This window comes from Larus michahellis, chromosome 1 (assembly GCF_964199755.1).
Source record: "Larus michahellis chromosome 1, bLarMic1.1, whole genome shotgun sequence".
Lineage (NCBI taxonomy): Eukaryota > Metazoa > Chordata > Aves > Charadriiformes > Laridae > Larus > Larus michahellis.
In genome coordinates this window covers 57,160,143-57,174,423 of record NC_133896.1, presented here as the reverse complement: position 1 = coordinate 57,174,423, position 14,281 = coordinate 57,160,143, and the positions used below count along the sequence as shown (strand labels likewise).

At 60.4% G+C, this 14,281-nt stretch overlaps 1 protein-coding gene across 1 annotated transcript; it reads left to right on the top strand.

Moving 5' to 3' along the window:
- The first annotated feature begins 5,030 nt into the window (after positions 1-5,030).
- CDC42EP1 (CDC42 effector protein 1) lies at positions 5,031-13,049 on the top strand. Its single transcript, XM_074579528.1, has 3 exons — positions 5,031-5,244; positions 8,667-9,552; positions 10,596-13,049. The coding sequence occupies exons 2-3, from the start codon at positions 9,111-9,113 to the stop codon at positions 11,387-11,389; spliced, it is 1,236 nt and encodes a 411-aa protein (XP_074435629.1). The 5' UTR covers positions 5,031-5,244; positions 8,667-9,110; the 3' UTR covers positions 11,390-13,049.
- The last annotated feature ends 1,232 nt before the right edge of the window (positions 13,050-14,281 follow it).

Genomic DNA, 14,281 nt, shown 5'->3' with positions numbered 1-14,281 from the left:
ACCCCGCAGGCAGGCAGGCAGACAGACGGATGCCCGCCTTGGGGGAATGGGCAGGGACACCCCTATTTTTAGCTGCCTCTGCATCCCCACCCCCTTCCTTCCGTGGGCCAAAAATACGCTGGATGGACAGGCAAAATCATTATGATAAAAGAGTTGTCCAGGCCTTGTGTCCAACCGCTCCCCTGGCTTTCACCGCTTCCCTTTGACCAGGACAGGTTCCTCGCTCATGGTCTCCCTCTACCCCCATGGGTCACTTACCTCTTCATCCCCATCCCTTGCTCCTTATATCCCCACATCCTCCCTCCGTACATCTCACCCTTCCTCATCCCCACATCCCGATCCCCATCTGCTCCATGGATGCATCCCCCATCCCTTGAGAGTCCTCTCTCCCATACCATGCCAACCATGGGGACCTACTCCCTTCTCTTGAGACCCTCCAGCTTTCCCCAAAGCACCTGCCTCCACCTCCTCACGAAATTCGTCTCCAAAAGGCTCTTTGGCCCCTAAGTCCCCAGAGTTTCCTGCTCCTCTCCCCCATCCCCTGTGCACCCTCTCTCCCTGCTGCATCTCTCCTACTCTCACCATCTCCCCTTTTCTCTCCTCACCCCAGCAACCTCCATCCCACCTCCCTCCCACCCGCACAGGCTGTAAACTCCTGCAGATGTGCTCCCCTCCCTTATCCTGCTGAGAGAATGTATTTGGGGTAGGGCAAACAGACCCCCAGATGCCCCCCGACACAGAGAGCAGCAAATTGATATCTGAGCCCCCCAGGTCCCTCCTGCACCTCCTTAAGGTCTATGAAAAGGAACCGGAGAATCATGTGGTGTTTGAGGGGGTTGTTCTGGGGAGACGTAATGTACATACATACATATAAATATATATATTTACATCTCCTTTTCCAGTGCCCGGAATCGCAGAGGTGTTTCCAGGCCACAGGCAGCTCTTCCTGGATTGCTTCTGGTTTATGCAACATCCTCTCCTCATTCCCAGTCATGTCCCAAGTCCCCCCTTCCATCTCCTCTGCGCCTGGGGGAAAGTCAGAGGGAGAGCACAGATCAGGGTCTGTCTCGGGGTCTTTCCCTCCATCCTCCCTCCCACAACACCCCCCCAACATGCCTACAGCACCCCACATACCCGTCCCTTGAACAGGACAAGCATAGGAAGCGGAAGCCAGGGAGGGTGGGGGGAGGAAGAAAGATGAAAACATTTGGGATAGGAGGAGATGGGCAGAAGGAGGGAGGCAGCCCGCCAGCAAGCCTGGGAACACATCTCTACCGCCTCCTGGGCTTTGGCAAACCCTGAGGCTTTAAGTTCCCAGCACAGCTCCTCGGGGAAAAGCACCCCCACCCCACTTTTGCAAACCCCACAAGTGGGACGTGGTCAATCCCATTCCTTCGGCCTCCCACTGATCCAGGGAGGGGAGCTGGAGGAATCATCAGGGAAAATGAGAAATGGGCTTTTTACAGAGGTCAACCCACCCTCTTCTAGTAGGAGTGAGTATAACCCGGTGCTGCTGCCTCCCCGGTGGTGCTCACTGCAACCCACCTGCTTTCCTTTCCCAGTGCAGCAAAAGGATGCCGGGAACCACACTGGTCTCATCCCTCTCCCCAGTTATCACAAAGGGTACAGGCACAGAGTGGGGGACCCGCAGCACAGCCCCGAAAATGGGCTGAGCCTGGCACAGTACATCCCTGGAGGCGCCATCGGTGGAGAAATCCTCCCCGTGAAGAAATTACAGGGCATGAGGGATCCAGTGCCCACAAAGCCAGCACTGGCATCAAACCAGGGATGTGCTGGGCAAGCGCTGGGTGCCTCACACCTACCCCTCGCCCTGGGGTGTCACCTCATGCCACCACCCCAGCTTGCTCATCCTGAAACCGGCTCTGTCTCCAGCTCAACCCCAGGGCTGCGAGACGCAGGCTGGAGGCAGCACTGAGGGCCACCGGAGGAGAGCCCTGGAGTCACCAGGGTGATGGGGTGCTGGATGAGGCCATGTTGGGATGTGTGGTGGGGCAGGGGGCCCTATGGACCCCCTTCCCCTTCATGGCAGGGGTCTGTCCCCGACTCCGCTGCCGGCAGTAATTCCCATACCCGTGTGGTATGCGCCCTTGCGGCCGCTGTGAGTAGAATGGAAACATCTGGAAGTCACCCGCAAACGAGCGGCGCTCCCAGTTAATGAGGAAATATGAGCCAGAGACCCTGGGCAGCAACAGGATATCTGCTTCTTGTGCGCCGAGCGAGGCACCCCCTTCCCACCTAGCCACCCGCCTGCCCTCCTTCTCCAGGATATTTCCAGGGATGGGGCTCCAGGAGCACTGCCCCATCCCTGGAAATTTCCCAGGGAAGCAGGGTGGACGGGAATGCAGCAAATAGAAAAGGCAAGGAATAGAAATCCAGGTGTGAGCACCCCATCTCCAAACTGGGCTGCCCCCATCACCCTCCCTCAGCTCCCCCCAGGTGCTGGGGAAAGGGAGAAGTGGGTTTTTCTTCTCCAGAGGAGAGTCCTGCATCAGCCACCTTCAGGCATCGGGTCTGTGAGCAGCAGGGGCTGCAAAGCAAGGTGGGAGGAAGGGCCAAGGACCTGGAGGTGTGAGGCAGAGACCTCAACCCCACGCCCAGCACCCTCCATCCCTGTTGTACTCAGCCACCCATAAGACCTTGGCCCCATGCTGGAGGGATGAGTGCCGGGAAGAAGGTGGGGGGCACAATTTGCACAGCCCGGTCTTTGATGTTGCAGGAATCAAAGCAAATCCTCAGCCAGGAAGGCTGCAGGGCCACTTGTCTGCTCCCATGGTAAGCCCAATGGCCGGTCTCTCTGTAATGGTGAGGCTGGTACCGCTGCCTGGGGCACAGGGTTACGGATGGGATGAAAGCTTGGGGTGACTGAAGGTAAATGAGGTAGCCAGGCGTCTGTAGTGATGGGGCTGGGAGGGGTGCGGGTATTAGCTCCCGCCCAAGGCACCCACGGGTGGTACAGTGGCTCTGCAGCACCGTCCAGGCCCACAGCCACCTCTCATTTATCAGCCGAGATGGATAAACAGGCTGGGAGGCAGGATTGTATGGATTTGCATTCCAGGCAGCTGTATATGAAAGAAGGGGGTCTCAGGAGGGTGCAACCCCTCCTAGGGAACAGCCGGAGGGGCCGCACCACCTCTGCCCCTACCCAGGCAGCCAGAGGCCAGGATGGGTACTGAGTCGTGGAGCTGGCACGTACCCTGGAGGTCTGGGGCACCAGCCCCAGAAAGACAGAAGTCACAGCCCAGCTGGCATGGCCGCAAGACCACAAGGTTTGGGAAGGGGTGCTGAAAAGGGGGGATTTCCAACAGCTTCCTGGAAGCAGAGCCCATCCTGGCCCGGAGCACAGAGATGCTTGGAGCAGGGGTGAGGAGGAGGAGGAGGAGGAGGTGGTGGAGAGCCGGCTGCCCCATGAGGAGTGGAGCGTGGCCCCTGTCCCATCTGGAAGAGATTTGTTCTGCATTCCCCGGCGGAGGCAGTTGCCGTCGCCCAGGCTCTGCTCCCTGCCGCAGCCCCTGCTGCAGGGCACAGGGATGGGGGTGAGGGGAGTGAGGGGGAGCCCCTCAGGCCGTGGGGGGACATGCTCTGGAAGGCCATCCAGAGGGAGGAGACCCAAAGAAAGGGCCTTTTCCTGCTTCTCCCACCACCCTCTTGGCTTCCTCTGAGCAGGAAGTGGGGGAACCATACCTCTGGCAAGCAGGGAGGATGCCGGTAACAATTTGTCCTCCTTTCCCTGCTAGTGGCACATCCCACCCCACCTCAGACCTAAGCTCCCATCTCCCTCCATGATATATATTCACTTAGAAGTACCACTGAAATACATGGTCCATGTACTCTTAATCCCTAATGGAAAAGACCTCCACAGAAGGCAGAAAACCCAAGTATCCCATGTCACAGAGGAAAAGCCTGAGGCCGAGGGTGCCAAAATCCTACTGCTGCTTGGCAAACCTCTGAGCAATGAGGTGTTCCTGCCTGGGCACCCCAGCATGGGCCACCTGAGCCTAGCAAGAGGCCAGGCTCCATTTTGACATCTCCTCTGCAGACATCTTGTCATCCCTTCAGCCAGGCCCTGCTTAACCCCAACAAGTCTTGTCTCGTCTTTGCCAGCAGAGACACCTCCCTTCTCCTCCACAGGGCCCTGAATAGCTGCTTGTGCCTGGCCAAGTGCTCCCCAGCAGAGCCACCAAGTCTCACCTGGAGGTCGTGAGGGTGACCGATGGCACTGGTGATGCCGTACCCACCAGCAGGTTGCCCCTCCTTGGCACTGATAGGGTCTTCTGCCCTGTGACCATCAAGGGACAAAGCAACAAAGCGTGATACCAGAGGCTTGCGGTGTCCCATATGTGGGCACAAACCCTCCCTGGTGCCACTAAGGAGCACCTCCTTGAATTTACCCAGTGCCACCCCCTCACCCTGGTCTGATGCTGTGCCGCTGATATGACGCTTGCCCTGACCTCGTAATTCTTGTCCTGACCCCGTAACTCCCATGGGGCCTACGCAGCCTTCAAGGAGGCTGTTATCCCACGGCTAACGCTCAACCCAATGCTACCCACATGTCCTGGCATAACCGCCCACCCCCAGACCCCATTCCTTGTTGGTACTACTACATCACAGGCACCATGGACTTCCCATCCAAGGCGGGATGGCATGACTCCGTGTGATATGCAAGGGGGTCACATACAGGGAGCAAACTCCTTTCCTTTGCCCCCCGGCCAGGCTTCCCTAACCAGGTTAGCCGATGACATGGGCTTCCCCCTTCCCCCAAACTCATTGGAGCAGGCGCCCGGGAGCAGGAGGCAGCCGATGCTGGAGGACGGGAAATGGCACTGGGGAAGCAGGGCGGGGGGGGTTGGGGGGAAGCGGCAAAGAAGTTCCTGAAGTTTTCTGTCCTGGATAGTTGGAATAAATCTCATTTTCTCTGGTCTCCTTGCCGAGGCGAGGATTGGCTCGGCGGTGCTGCAGCCCGCCCTCCTCCTTCCCACGTCCCCTCCCCGCCAGCTTCGCTCCCTCTCTCCTGTGGCATCGGGGCGTCAGCCTGGGAGAGCCAGCCTTGGGGGGACAGCCGTGGGAAAAGGGGGGGGTGGGGGGCACGCCTCCCCTTTCTCCCCTCCCTGCTTCAGGACACAGAGCTGATAACCCTCGGAGCAAGTTACAGGGGCCCACGGAGAGCGGCTCCCAACTTTTCGGCTGGAGGACGGGAGAAAAAAAAATAACCCCGGTTCAGAAGAGGTAAATCCTGAAAGTTTTGATTCTTCTGTGTGGAGAGCTGGGGGGATTTCGGGAGCAGAAGGAAAAGGATGGAGAGGGTGGTAGGAGAGGGGAGAAGCAGGAGGGGTGGCAAGGCGATGGAGACAGGGAGGATGGCAAAAAAGAAAGGGAGAAGAAGGCAGGAATGCAACAGGAAACTGGGAGGAAGGAAAGCGGGAGCGAGGAGAGGGGAGACAGGCCGGGGGCCAAGGAGGGGGGGCTGGTGTCAGGAGAGAAAGGGGACGAGGAGGGGGTCACAAGGATGGGGGAAAGTAGCAGAGCACCCCCGTCTCCCACCCTGCTCTGGATACACCTCGAAGCCCCACAGGCTTTCGGGCGCCTCGATTTTGGGGGTTTGGAGGAAGAAAAGGAGCACTTTTGGGCAAGGGGGCAGGGAGGGGATGGCTGGAAACCGCCCACCTTTGGAGCCCCAGCCTCCCTCCACGTCCCAGCGTGTCTGCTTGGAAAAATACCCTTGTTAGACAGAGAGATATAACTATATATATATATAGCAGCCGGCAGCACAGGAGTTGAACTTAGGCTTGTCCGCCTACTGCCCGGCACTGCTCCAGGGAAGCTGGAAGAGGCCCAGCCCGGCCAGCCGAGCCCCTTTCTCCCTTCCCCAAAACCCTGTCCTTGCTGGCTTTCCCCATCCCAGAACAAAGTGACCCAACGGGGGAGCCTCTGCCTCCCTTCCTTTGGGGAAAAGGGAGGTTTTTCGGCACTTGGGAAGGCTGGGAAAGCCTTCCCGGCCGCCCACAGCCGTTTCCACCCGCTCTTCCCCCTGTTGAGACCACCCCAGACATGTCCTCGCCCTCTTTCGGAGTATGTCCCCTTTGGGGGGGGGGGGGGGTGTAAGAAGAGGAGGAGGGAAGAGGCTGCTTTCAGCAGCTCCAGCCAACTAGACATCTGGATTATTTTCCCCCCCTTTCTGGTTTCCGCTCTTCCCAGCAAGCAGAACAGCTCTGGCCATTCCTGGCGAGTGGAAAACCAGTGGAAACCAGCTGAACTCGGGGGGGAAACAGGGGAGGCCAGGCTGGGAGGAGGAGGAGGAGGAGGTGCTGGCAGCTGGTCTTGGAGGGCAGGGGGCTTCCCGGAGGAGGTGATGAGGGAGCCGGGGAAAGGGAGGTCGGGACGAGCCGCGGGCTCTTCGTACCAGGGCTGGTGAATGCGGTGGGCTGCTGGACAGAAGTGGCATGATGACAGACGGGGGGGTCCCCATGCCCAGTGGAGGAAAGGAGAGCGCACGGGTCACCCTTTGCCCGCAGAATCACGAGTTTCCCTGGCATGGAGGAGTCCGCTTGGGCAGAGGGGAGGGCTCAAAGGGGCACAGCCAGCAGGGAGACACACCGGGGCAGAGGGAAGGAGGAAAAACGGGGAAATTGGAGGGAGAAAAAGCCCAAAAGGCCTGCCAGAAACCTGCCATCCAGGTAGGGTTGGGCCTCCTTCCCTCCCTCCCTCCCTGCTCTCCCGGTGCCTGCTGCCTGCCAGCAGGCAGGGAGAGCCGGAGGCCAGGAGGTGCTGGCTCGTGTCCCTGTGGTGGCCAAGGGACAAGGAAAGGGAAACACTTTCCTCCTCCTGGCTCCCAGCTCAATAATTCTGCAGGCAGGGAGCAGGGGGATGCTCTCCTCTAGCATCCCCCTTTCCCTTGCCTCCCCACCCCGTTCCCAGGGTGATGTCAGGGGTCTGCAGGGCAGCTACGCTCTGCGGGGGACCTGGGGAGGGTGTGGAGTCCACCTCTCAGATTAGCCCTGGATGGTGCCGCACGTGCCCCACGTCATGCAGGTGCCACCGCTGAAGGACACAGTCCCAGCTTTGGGCCCCGAGCCCCCCATTGTGCTACAGGGACCACCCCAGTGGCTTTCCTTGTGCCCCGGGAGTGCCCTGACCCAGTGTCTATGGGTGGGCTTCTGACAGAGAGAGGCAATTGCTCCCCGGTTGTCGTCCAAGCCCGGTTGTCCTCCCACCCCAAATCTGCCACATGCCTGGCCCATCCCAGCTGCAAGGCAGCACCGCACCAGCCTTCGTGAGCAGGAGGCAGACGCGGGCAGCGCAAGCCAGAGAGCTGGGGGCCAGCAGGAAGCCAACCTGTCACTGTCCCAGCTGCCACCAGCCACTGCCACCCCAGGAGGTAGCCAATGGTGCTGGGAGCCTCAGGGGAGGTTTGTTTTCCCTTCCCCGGGCATTAACCCCTGGCAGATAAGAGGGGCCCTGGGTGAGTAAACATGGTCAGGGCAAGGCAAAAACACGTGTAGCCAGCCAGGAGAGCAGCTCCATGCCCAGGGCTCCCCCTCACCAGAGGATTTGCCTCCCTGGCACCACCTGCCTGCTCCGAGGTGACCTGGGGACAGGCAGGGCAGGCAGGAAGCAGCGAGGAGACCCACGTAGAGATGGAGGTCCCAGCACACCAGGAGCAAGGGATGTGAGGCTTCTGCATGGCCTCTTGGCACGCTGCCCTCCGCAGCTGGCCCTGCTGACGGGACCCAGCTCCATCCTCTTCCCCTAGCCCCTGAGTGGGGACTGAGCCCAGGGGGGCACATGTCCCCAGAGGGGCACCCAGACCACTGACGCTCTGAGCTGCCCCGCACCCCAATTCCTCTCCTTTCCCCAACCCACCCTCTCCCTCTTGCCACACACCCCGATGGGGCATCTGCTGATTTAAGTGTCCTCCCCACTGACTGGGAAGGTCATCACCGTGCCATTTTGTGCCCAGCCGCTGCCTCCCCACTTGCCCCCCAGCGCTTCCAGGACCTGCCTGAGCGCAGGGACCCATCCCACCTTCTCCTCCGACCTTGAGCCATCACCTCTCTTGGCCTGCCTCAGTTTCCCCTGCCTGCAAAGCAGCTGGCCTCCCCGCACCCCCAGCTCCCTGCTGCTCCAACGCCTCTGCTCAGCGCCTGGGGACCCAGCCAAGGGAGGACAAACCAACCAATATATAAATATTGCATTTTCCCTCCCTGCTTTCCTTCCCTCCCCAAGAAGCACGCAGTCCCCAGGCCTCACCCTCTCCCCAAGGGTTCATCTGAATAGCAAAAAGAAGGGAGAGGTTTCTCGCCCCGGGAGCCCGGACAGCCGGGCAGGGCACCGCTCCGGGAGGAGGTGCTGCCTGGGAGGGAAATCCTCAGCCGGGGTTGCAGCATGGGTCTGGCAAAGTTGCTCTGCAGGCAGGGGAAACTGAGGCACGCCGAGGGAGGTCAGAGGGGTGAGGGAGAGCACATGTTTTAGGGGGAAATCCTTTTTCTTCCTCCCCAAGAGGAGGGCCAGGCAAGGGGGACAGCCGGTAGCAACCTCCTCACCGTTGCTCATGCACCGCCTTTAACCTCCACAGCCGGTCCCAGCGGTACAGCCGGTGTGGTCGGGAAAATCCTCTCCAAGAGCTTCACTGTTCCTCTTGTCTTGTTTAGGTGGCCAACGAGGGGTCCTGCCAGCCCACCCCAAGCTTCCGTTACCCCCTGCTCCATCTGTGACCGGCTCCCACTCACTTAGCAGCAGAAGACGGTGGATTAACCCCTAAACCCACGGCCAGACGCAGCTTCCAGCAGCCGCCATAGCACCGGGAGCGACCCCCAATCCTCCCCAGGGACACCTCCGCTCTGCCACCATCCTCACCACCGGGGACGTACCCACTGCGGGTGATTTCATGAGCACAACGTAGTGCAGGGAAGCAGGGGGACAGGCACCGCTCCCACCCGCTGAAAGCCAAGGTGACGTGAGCTGTTCCTCCAAGACCATCGTAGCAGGAGCGATGGGGAGGCCAGGGATGTGACAGGCCACTCCAGTGTTGGAAGCCCAGCAAGGGCTGTTTTGGGGGGCTTTTTCAGAGGTGGGGGTGAGGTGAGGGGTGCAACATGAGCCTGGGGAAGCTGCCGGTGCTCAGCTGGGTGTCAGGCTCCCATGGCAAGCGGCGGCTGAAGTCGGAGCTGACGCCGGACATGATCAGCCCACCGCTGGGGGACTTTCGGCACACCATGCATGTGGGGCGCGGGGGCGACGTCTTTGGGGACACCTCCTTCCTCAGCAACCACGGCGGCACCGACACAGCCAAAGCCAACAACTTCTTCACCCGGACGCTGCGGCACGTCCGCCGGACGCCGCTGAGGAGCCGGGGCAGCGGGGGCCAAGGAGGATCATCACCTGCCCCCCCAGCCATCTCGCCCATCATCAAGAACGCTGTCTCACTGCCCCAGCTCAATGAGGGGATGTACGATGGCAGCAGTGGCCGGGGCTTGACCAGCAAGTTCTCCTTCAAAAGTGCCTCCAACAGCTTCTCCAAAACGCACCAGGCCTACGGTGAGTGAAGCGCGGGGCAGGGGCTGGCACCCAGGCACAGCGCTTCCTCTGCAGCCACTCTCCATTGCTCTGTGCCTCAGTTTCCCCACTGAGGGGCTTTAGGCTCTCAGCAGAGATAGGACATTTAAGAGTTCCCGTGAGGAGATAACCCTAACCTTGCTTTCAACTGCTGTCCTTCCTCTTGCACTTGGAGGGTCTCCTCCCAGGGTACCCCCCAAAGTGGGGCAGGGGTGGTTTCTCCTCCACTCCCTCCCCCATAGACCTACACAACTGGCAACCTGCTTGGAGCAGTTGTAAGGGGATGCCCCCCATCTCCCCCCAGCTCTATTGCCTTCCCCATGAGCAGCCTCCCTGAGGAAGCCAAGAGGGTGCTGGGACAGGGGTGCAATGCCCATGCCAAGGTAGCAAGGTCAAGGGGACCCAGGACACGGCCTTCCCCACGTCCATGCAGATGCCCCAATCCTGTCCCTAGCTGTGCCAAGCCCTCCATCTCCATGTGGTCCTCAAGGGACTCCATCCCCCCTCCCCTTTCCCATTGTGCCCAGATCCCTCCCTGCCGACCAGGGTCCTGGAGGGACCTTTGGGGCAGGGGTGTGGGAAGGACAGGACGGGACAGCTGAGTGGCTCTTCTCCGGCCCCGCAGCACCGGGCTATGGCTCAGCTTTTCCCCGGGGAGGTCTGGAGCAGAGGGTCCCGGCAGGGGAGGGATCTGGGGAGGATGCAGCGACGGGGGGGGGAGGTGGCTGGGCTCAGAGGGAAAGGCAAGCTGAGGCAATGCTGCCATCTCCTGGTCCCACCTGCCTGGCTCAGCCCCCACCGGCATCTTACCAAGCCCAGAGCCCACCTGGAGACCCTCCGCTGTAACTCTGGGCTTTGGAGATGTCCACACAGACACTGGCCTGTCCTCTAGAGATCAGTGCCGCCGATGGGAGCATGACGTGCCCCACCGCGGTGGCAGTGTCCCTTGTCCCTCGCAGATGTAAGGCAGGCTTCCTCCCACCTAGTTGTACCCCCCCTCACCAGCCATCTCTTCTGTGTCACAGGGCTGGAGTCTGGGTTTTGCACCATCCCTCGTGTCCCTCGCTTGGAAAAGGCCCAAGAGAGCACCTTCCCTGGGGAAGAAGAGCTGACGCGCTCAGACTCCCTTCTCTCCTTCCGCCTGGACCTGGGGCCCTCCCTGATGAGCGAGCTCCTCCAGGTGATGAGTTTCTCTGAAACCAACGGGAGCGAGGCGGGGGAGGATGGCCCAGACCTTCTGTGCGGTGAGGGGACCAAGGATGGGGTCCCTCCAGCATCAGCTGCATCCTACGGAGAGGACAAGGCAACATCCAGCTTCTGGGACCGCTCTGGGCAGAGCAGCCTGTCGGGGGCCAGCTCGCTGCCGGGACTGTCGGTCCATGCCAACGGTGAGGCACACGCCATCGAAGGTGCTGGAGAGGACTCTGCCTGGGCTTCGGGGCCGGGGGCAGCACCCAGAGGGACCCCATGGCAGGGGCACTGGAACGACTGCACCATCGAGGCGGGAGAGTTTGATCGGGCGGCCCAGGTCCTGGCCCGCCACTATGGTGGGACCAGCACCCCACGAAACTCGGAGAAGGGCGAGGGTCCCTGGCAGGCCCGGACGCAGACCCTGTGGGAGAGCCCCAGCAGCAGCTCGTGGCGGTCGCAAGTGACAGGGGAGACACGGTCCCCCGAGGCCACCTGGAACCAAGGCGAGGAGGAGGAGGAGGAAGCCGAGCTCTCCAGCCTGCAGGAGGGGTATGCTGGTGCCCGGGGCGGGCACGGCAATTCCTTCGAGTACGCTGACGATGAGGAAGACGATGAAGTCAAGGTGTGAATGGCCACCCCTACCATCACAGCCCCCTGCCAGAGGCACTGGTGCCAGCGTCTTCACCATCCTCCCTGTCCCCCTCCCTCAGGCACCACCTGCAGACCCAGTGGGCAACCTCTTTGCCAGCCTGGGGGGACTGGGGGGCAGGAGGGGAGCCCAACTCCCGGGGGGCTCCCCAGGGCTGGGCCAGGCTGCTGTGGGGGGCCAGTGAGGGCTGTGCATCACAGCAGTAGGCATCACAGCCCTTCTCCAGCCTCACTGCCATTAGACACCAAAGGGACATTCCCATGTGCCAAAGAAACCCCAAACCCCTTCCTACCCCATTCCGTTCTCCCCGGCGCCCTCTCTCCCATCCCTCAGCCTGGTCCTGCCAGCGTGTCTGGGGACGTGCCCTGTCCTCCCACCAAAGCCCCCAGCCACCCTCTGTGCTGGCACAGGTGCCCTCCCAGAGATATTCCCACCCATAGCTCTGGCACATAGGGGATGGGGGCTCTCCCCAGCTCCAGCTGGTGCGAGACCCTCCTGTATGGCACATCTATCTACCTAGAGAGGTCAGCTAGGGGCTCAAGGGGCAGGCAAACCCCACAGAGATGAGCTTTCTCTTTTCCCCTCCCCAAAAAAACCCAATAACTCAGTGTTGAGGAGATGAGAGCACGTACAGAGATAATCGCAGGGGTCTTTCCACTTGCCTCCTGCTGCTGAGTGTCACTTAGGATGGCTCCTTTCCTTAGCTCCACCTCCTCGCAGCAGGGAGGGGAGAAACTTCTTGGCTGGCTGGAGGCAGAGGTGAGGTTGTCAGGTCACAAAATTCTGCAGTTTGAGCCCTAAAAATCCTTTCCTTTCCCCCCGCCTCAGAACAAGGAGTCTCCCCCTCTGCAGCCACTCGGTCTGTGCCACCTCATCTCCATCCTCGCCCCTTCTCCCCATTTCCCATGCACGCACCCCTCTTTCCAGCGCACCCCTTCCCAGGGGTATGCGCAGAGGATGGCTAATGCCCCTCGCCAAGTGGCCCTGGGCGACGCGGCTTCCCTGGAACGAGCTGCTCCCCACGCTGCCCCGCGTGCAAACCAGCCCTCACAGAAGCATCTTTGTGCCACACTGTCGAGCCAAGATGCTCGGGGGCTGAGGTCACTGGAGGGACCCTCACAGGACACCCCTTGTTCTCCAGGACAGGAGGGGGTGTGCGGCAGGGGGAGATGCTGGGCCGTGGCCACAGGGCTCTGCTCCCACGCAGCTCACCCGCCGCCCGGCCAGCTGCTTCTGGCAAGGAGCTCTTCAGGGCAGAATAAAGAGGCTCTGGCCTGCACGCGTGTTGTACGTGGGAGTGCCGCTCGCAGTCAGGCCATCGAGGTTACGGTCAAGCCCATCTCCCACAGCCTCCCCGGGCAGTTGCCTCGTGCCGGCCAGCAGCAGCAAGCCGGGGCAGGCAGCAGCTTCAAGGAGTCCCCAACTCTGGCCACTGGCACCCAGCAGGATCAGCCTTATCACCCCTGCATCCTCTGGGGCGGGGATCCTGGCTCTCAGGACGAGCTCCCCCCATCCTCTGCTTCCCAGACCATAACACAAGCTCCAGACCAAAGACCCACATCCGTGGAATATCCTTTCTGCCTCCACTCTGTATCCCATGCACTTATTATTGTCCTTATTAAAGCAGTTTTGATACTAACTTCTCTTCTGGTGCCTCCCCTCAGCTGCAGCGACCTTATCATCTGCCTTGCTATGTCTGCTGGTGCCCCAGTCACAAAATCCCATCCTCTCCACTCTCAGCAGGATTTTCCAACACCTCTGGGATCCCTAGGTTAACTAGCCTGGTACTTTGCCGCTCACCATGGCTAAAATGCAAAGCAACCTCCTAGCCACGCAGCCCTGCGTAACACGCAGGAGGGTGCAAAGCTTCCTCTCCAGCCTGGCAACAATTCATTTGCAGCCTGAAGTAGATGGGCAAAGCTGGCCTGGCTACCAGCCCTCCCGGCCCAGCAGACATCAGCAGTGTGTGGGCTGGGCAGCGAGGAAGTGGAGAGGAAGGGCAAGGGCGCTGACACCTTGCCTTGGACCGGGCTCTCCGTAAAATGCTCTTCTACTCCGCTCTCCTCCCACCCATCCTGTTTGCTGTCACATACCGGTCTCTCTTAGGGCTGGCGAGACACTTTTTAATTAGAGCTGCGGCATCAGATAATCAGCACTACTTGCCTGTAGTCCCGTGCGAGGGACACCGACTGGGAGGTGCTGAGCCACGTAAACCAGCCCAAGTCTATCCTCTCTTCCCACTGCCTTGCCCTGCCTCACTTTCTCTGAGTAGGGTTTGGTGTGGAAATGTTGGAGTAATGGGTAACCCGGCTGGAATGTGCCAGCAGATAAGTGAGGTGAGATAAGGGGGAAAGCTGGAGGAGACAACTCCTTATCGATGGCAGGAATGCTGGCTCAGGGGCACACCTGTGCTCCCTTCCCGTGCCACCGCTTCCCCTGGTACCGCTCCTGTGGGAGGGCAAGGCACCCCTTCCTCCTGCCCGCTGGCTGCGAGAGCAGCCAAGAGGAACCTGTCAAACCTATGCCCTGAGGTTCCCAAACCTACCCTTTAATTGTGCACTTTTGTGGCACCGAATGCCACATCACTCACGTCAATGCTTTTGTTCCCTTCCCTCCCAAAAACTCGGGTTCGGGAAGAAATGGTGCATTGTGAAGAGATTACACAACCATTCCCCAAGCAATCACATAGCCTCCTCCTCCTCCTGAACCCCACCTACAGCCTGTATTGCCCTATATACTATCTGTTTAACCCTACATCCTGATCTGGAAAAGCACCTGGCGTTATCTGGGAGCTATTTCCATCCAACAAAGGCTCCTTTCCTGTCGGTGGAAAAACCTTGGGCTTCACGAGTGCCTCGCACAGAGCCACGG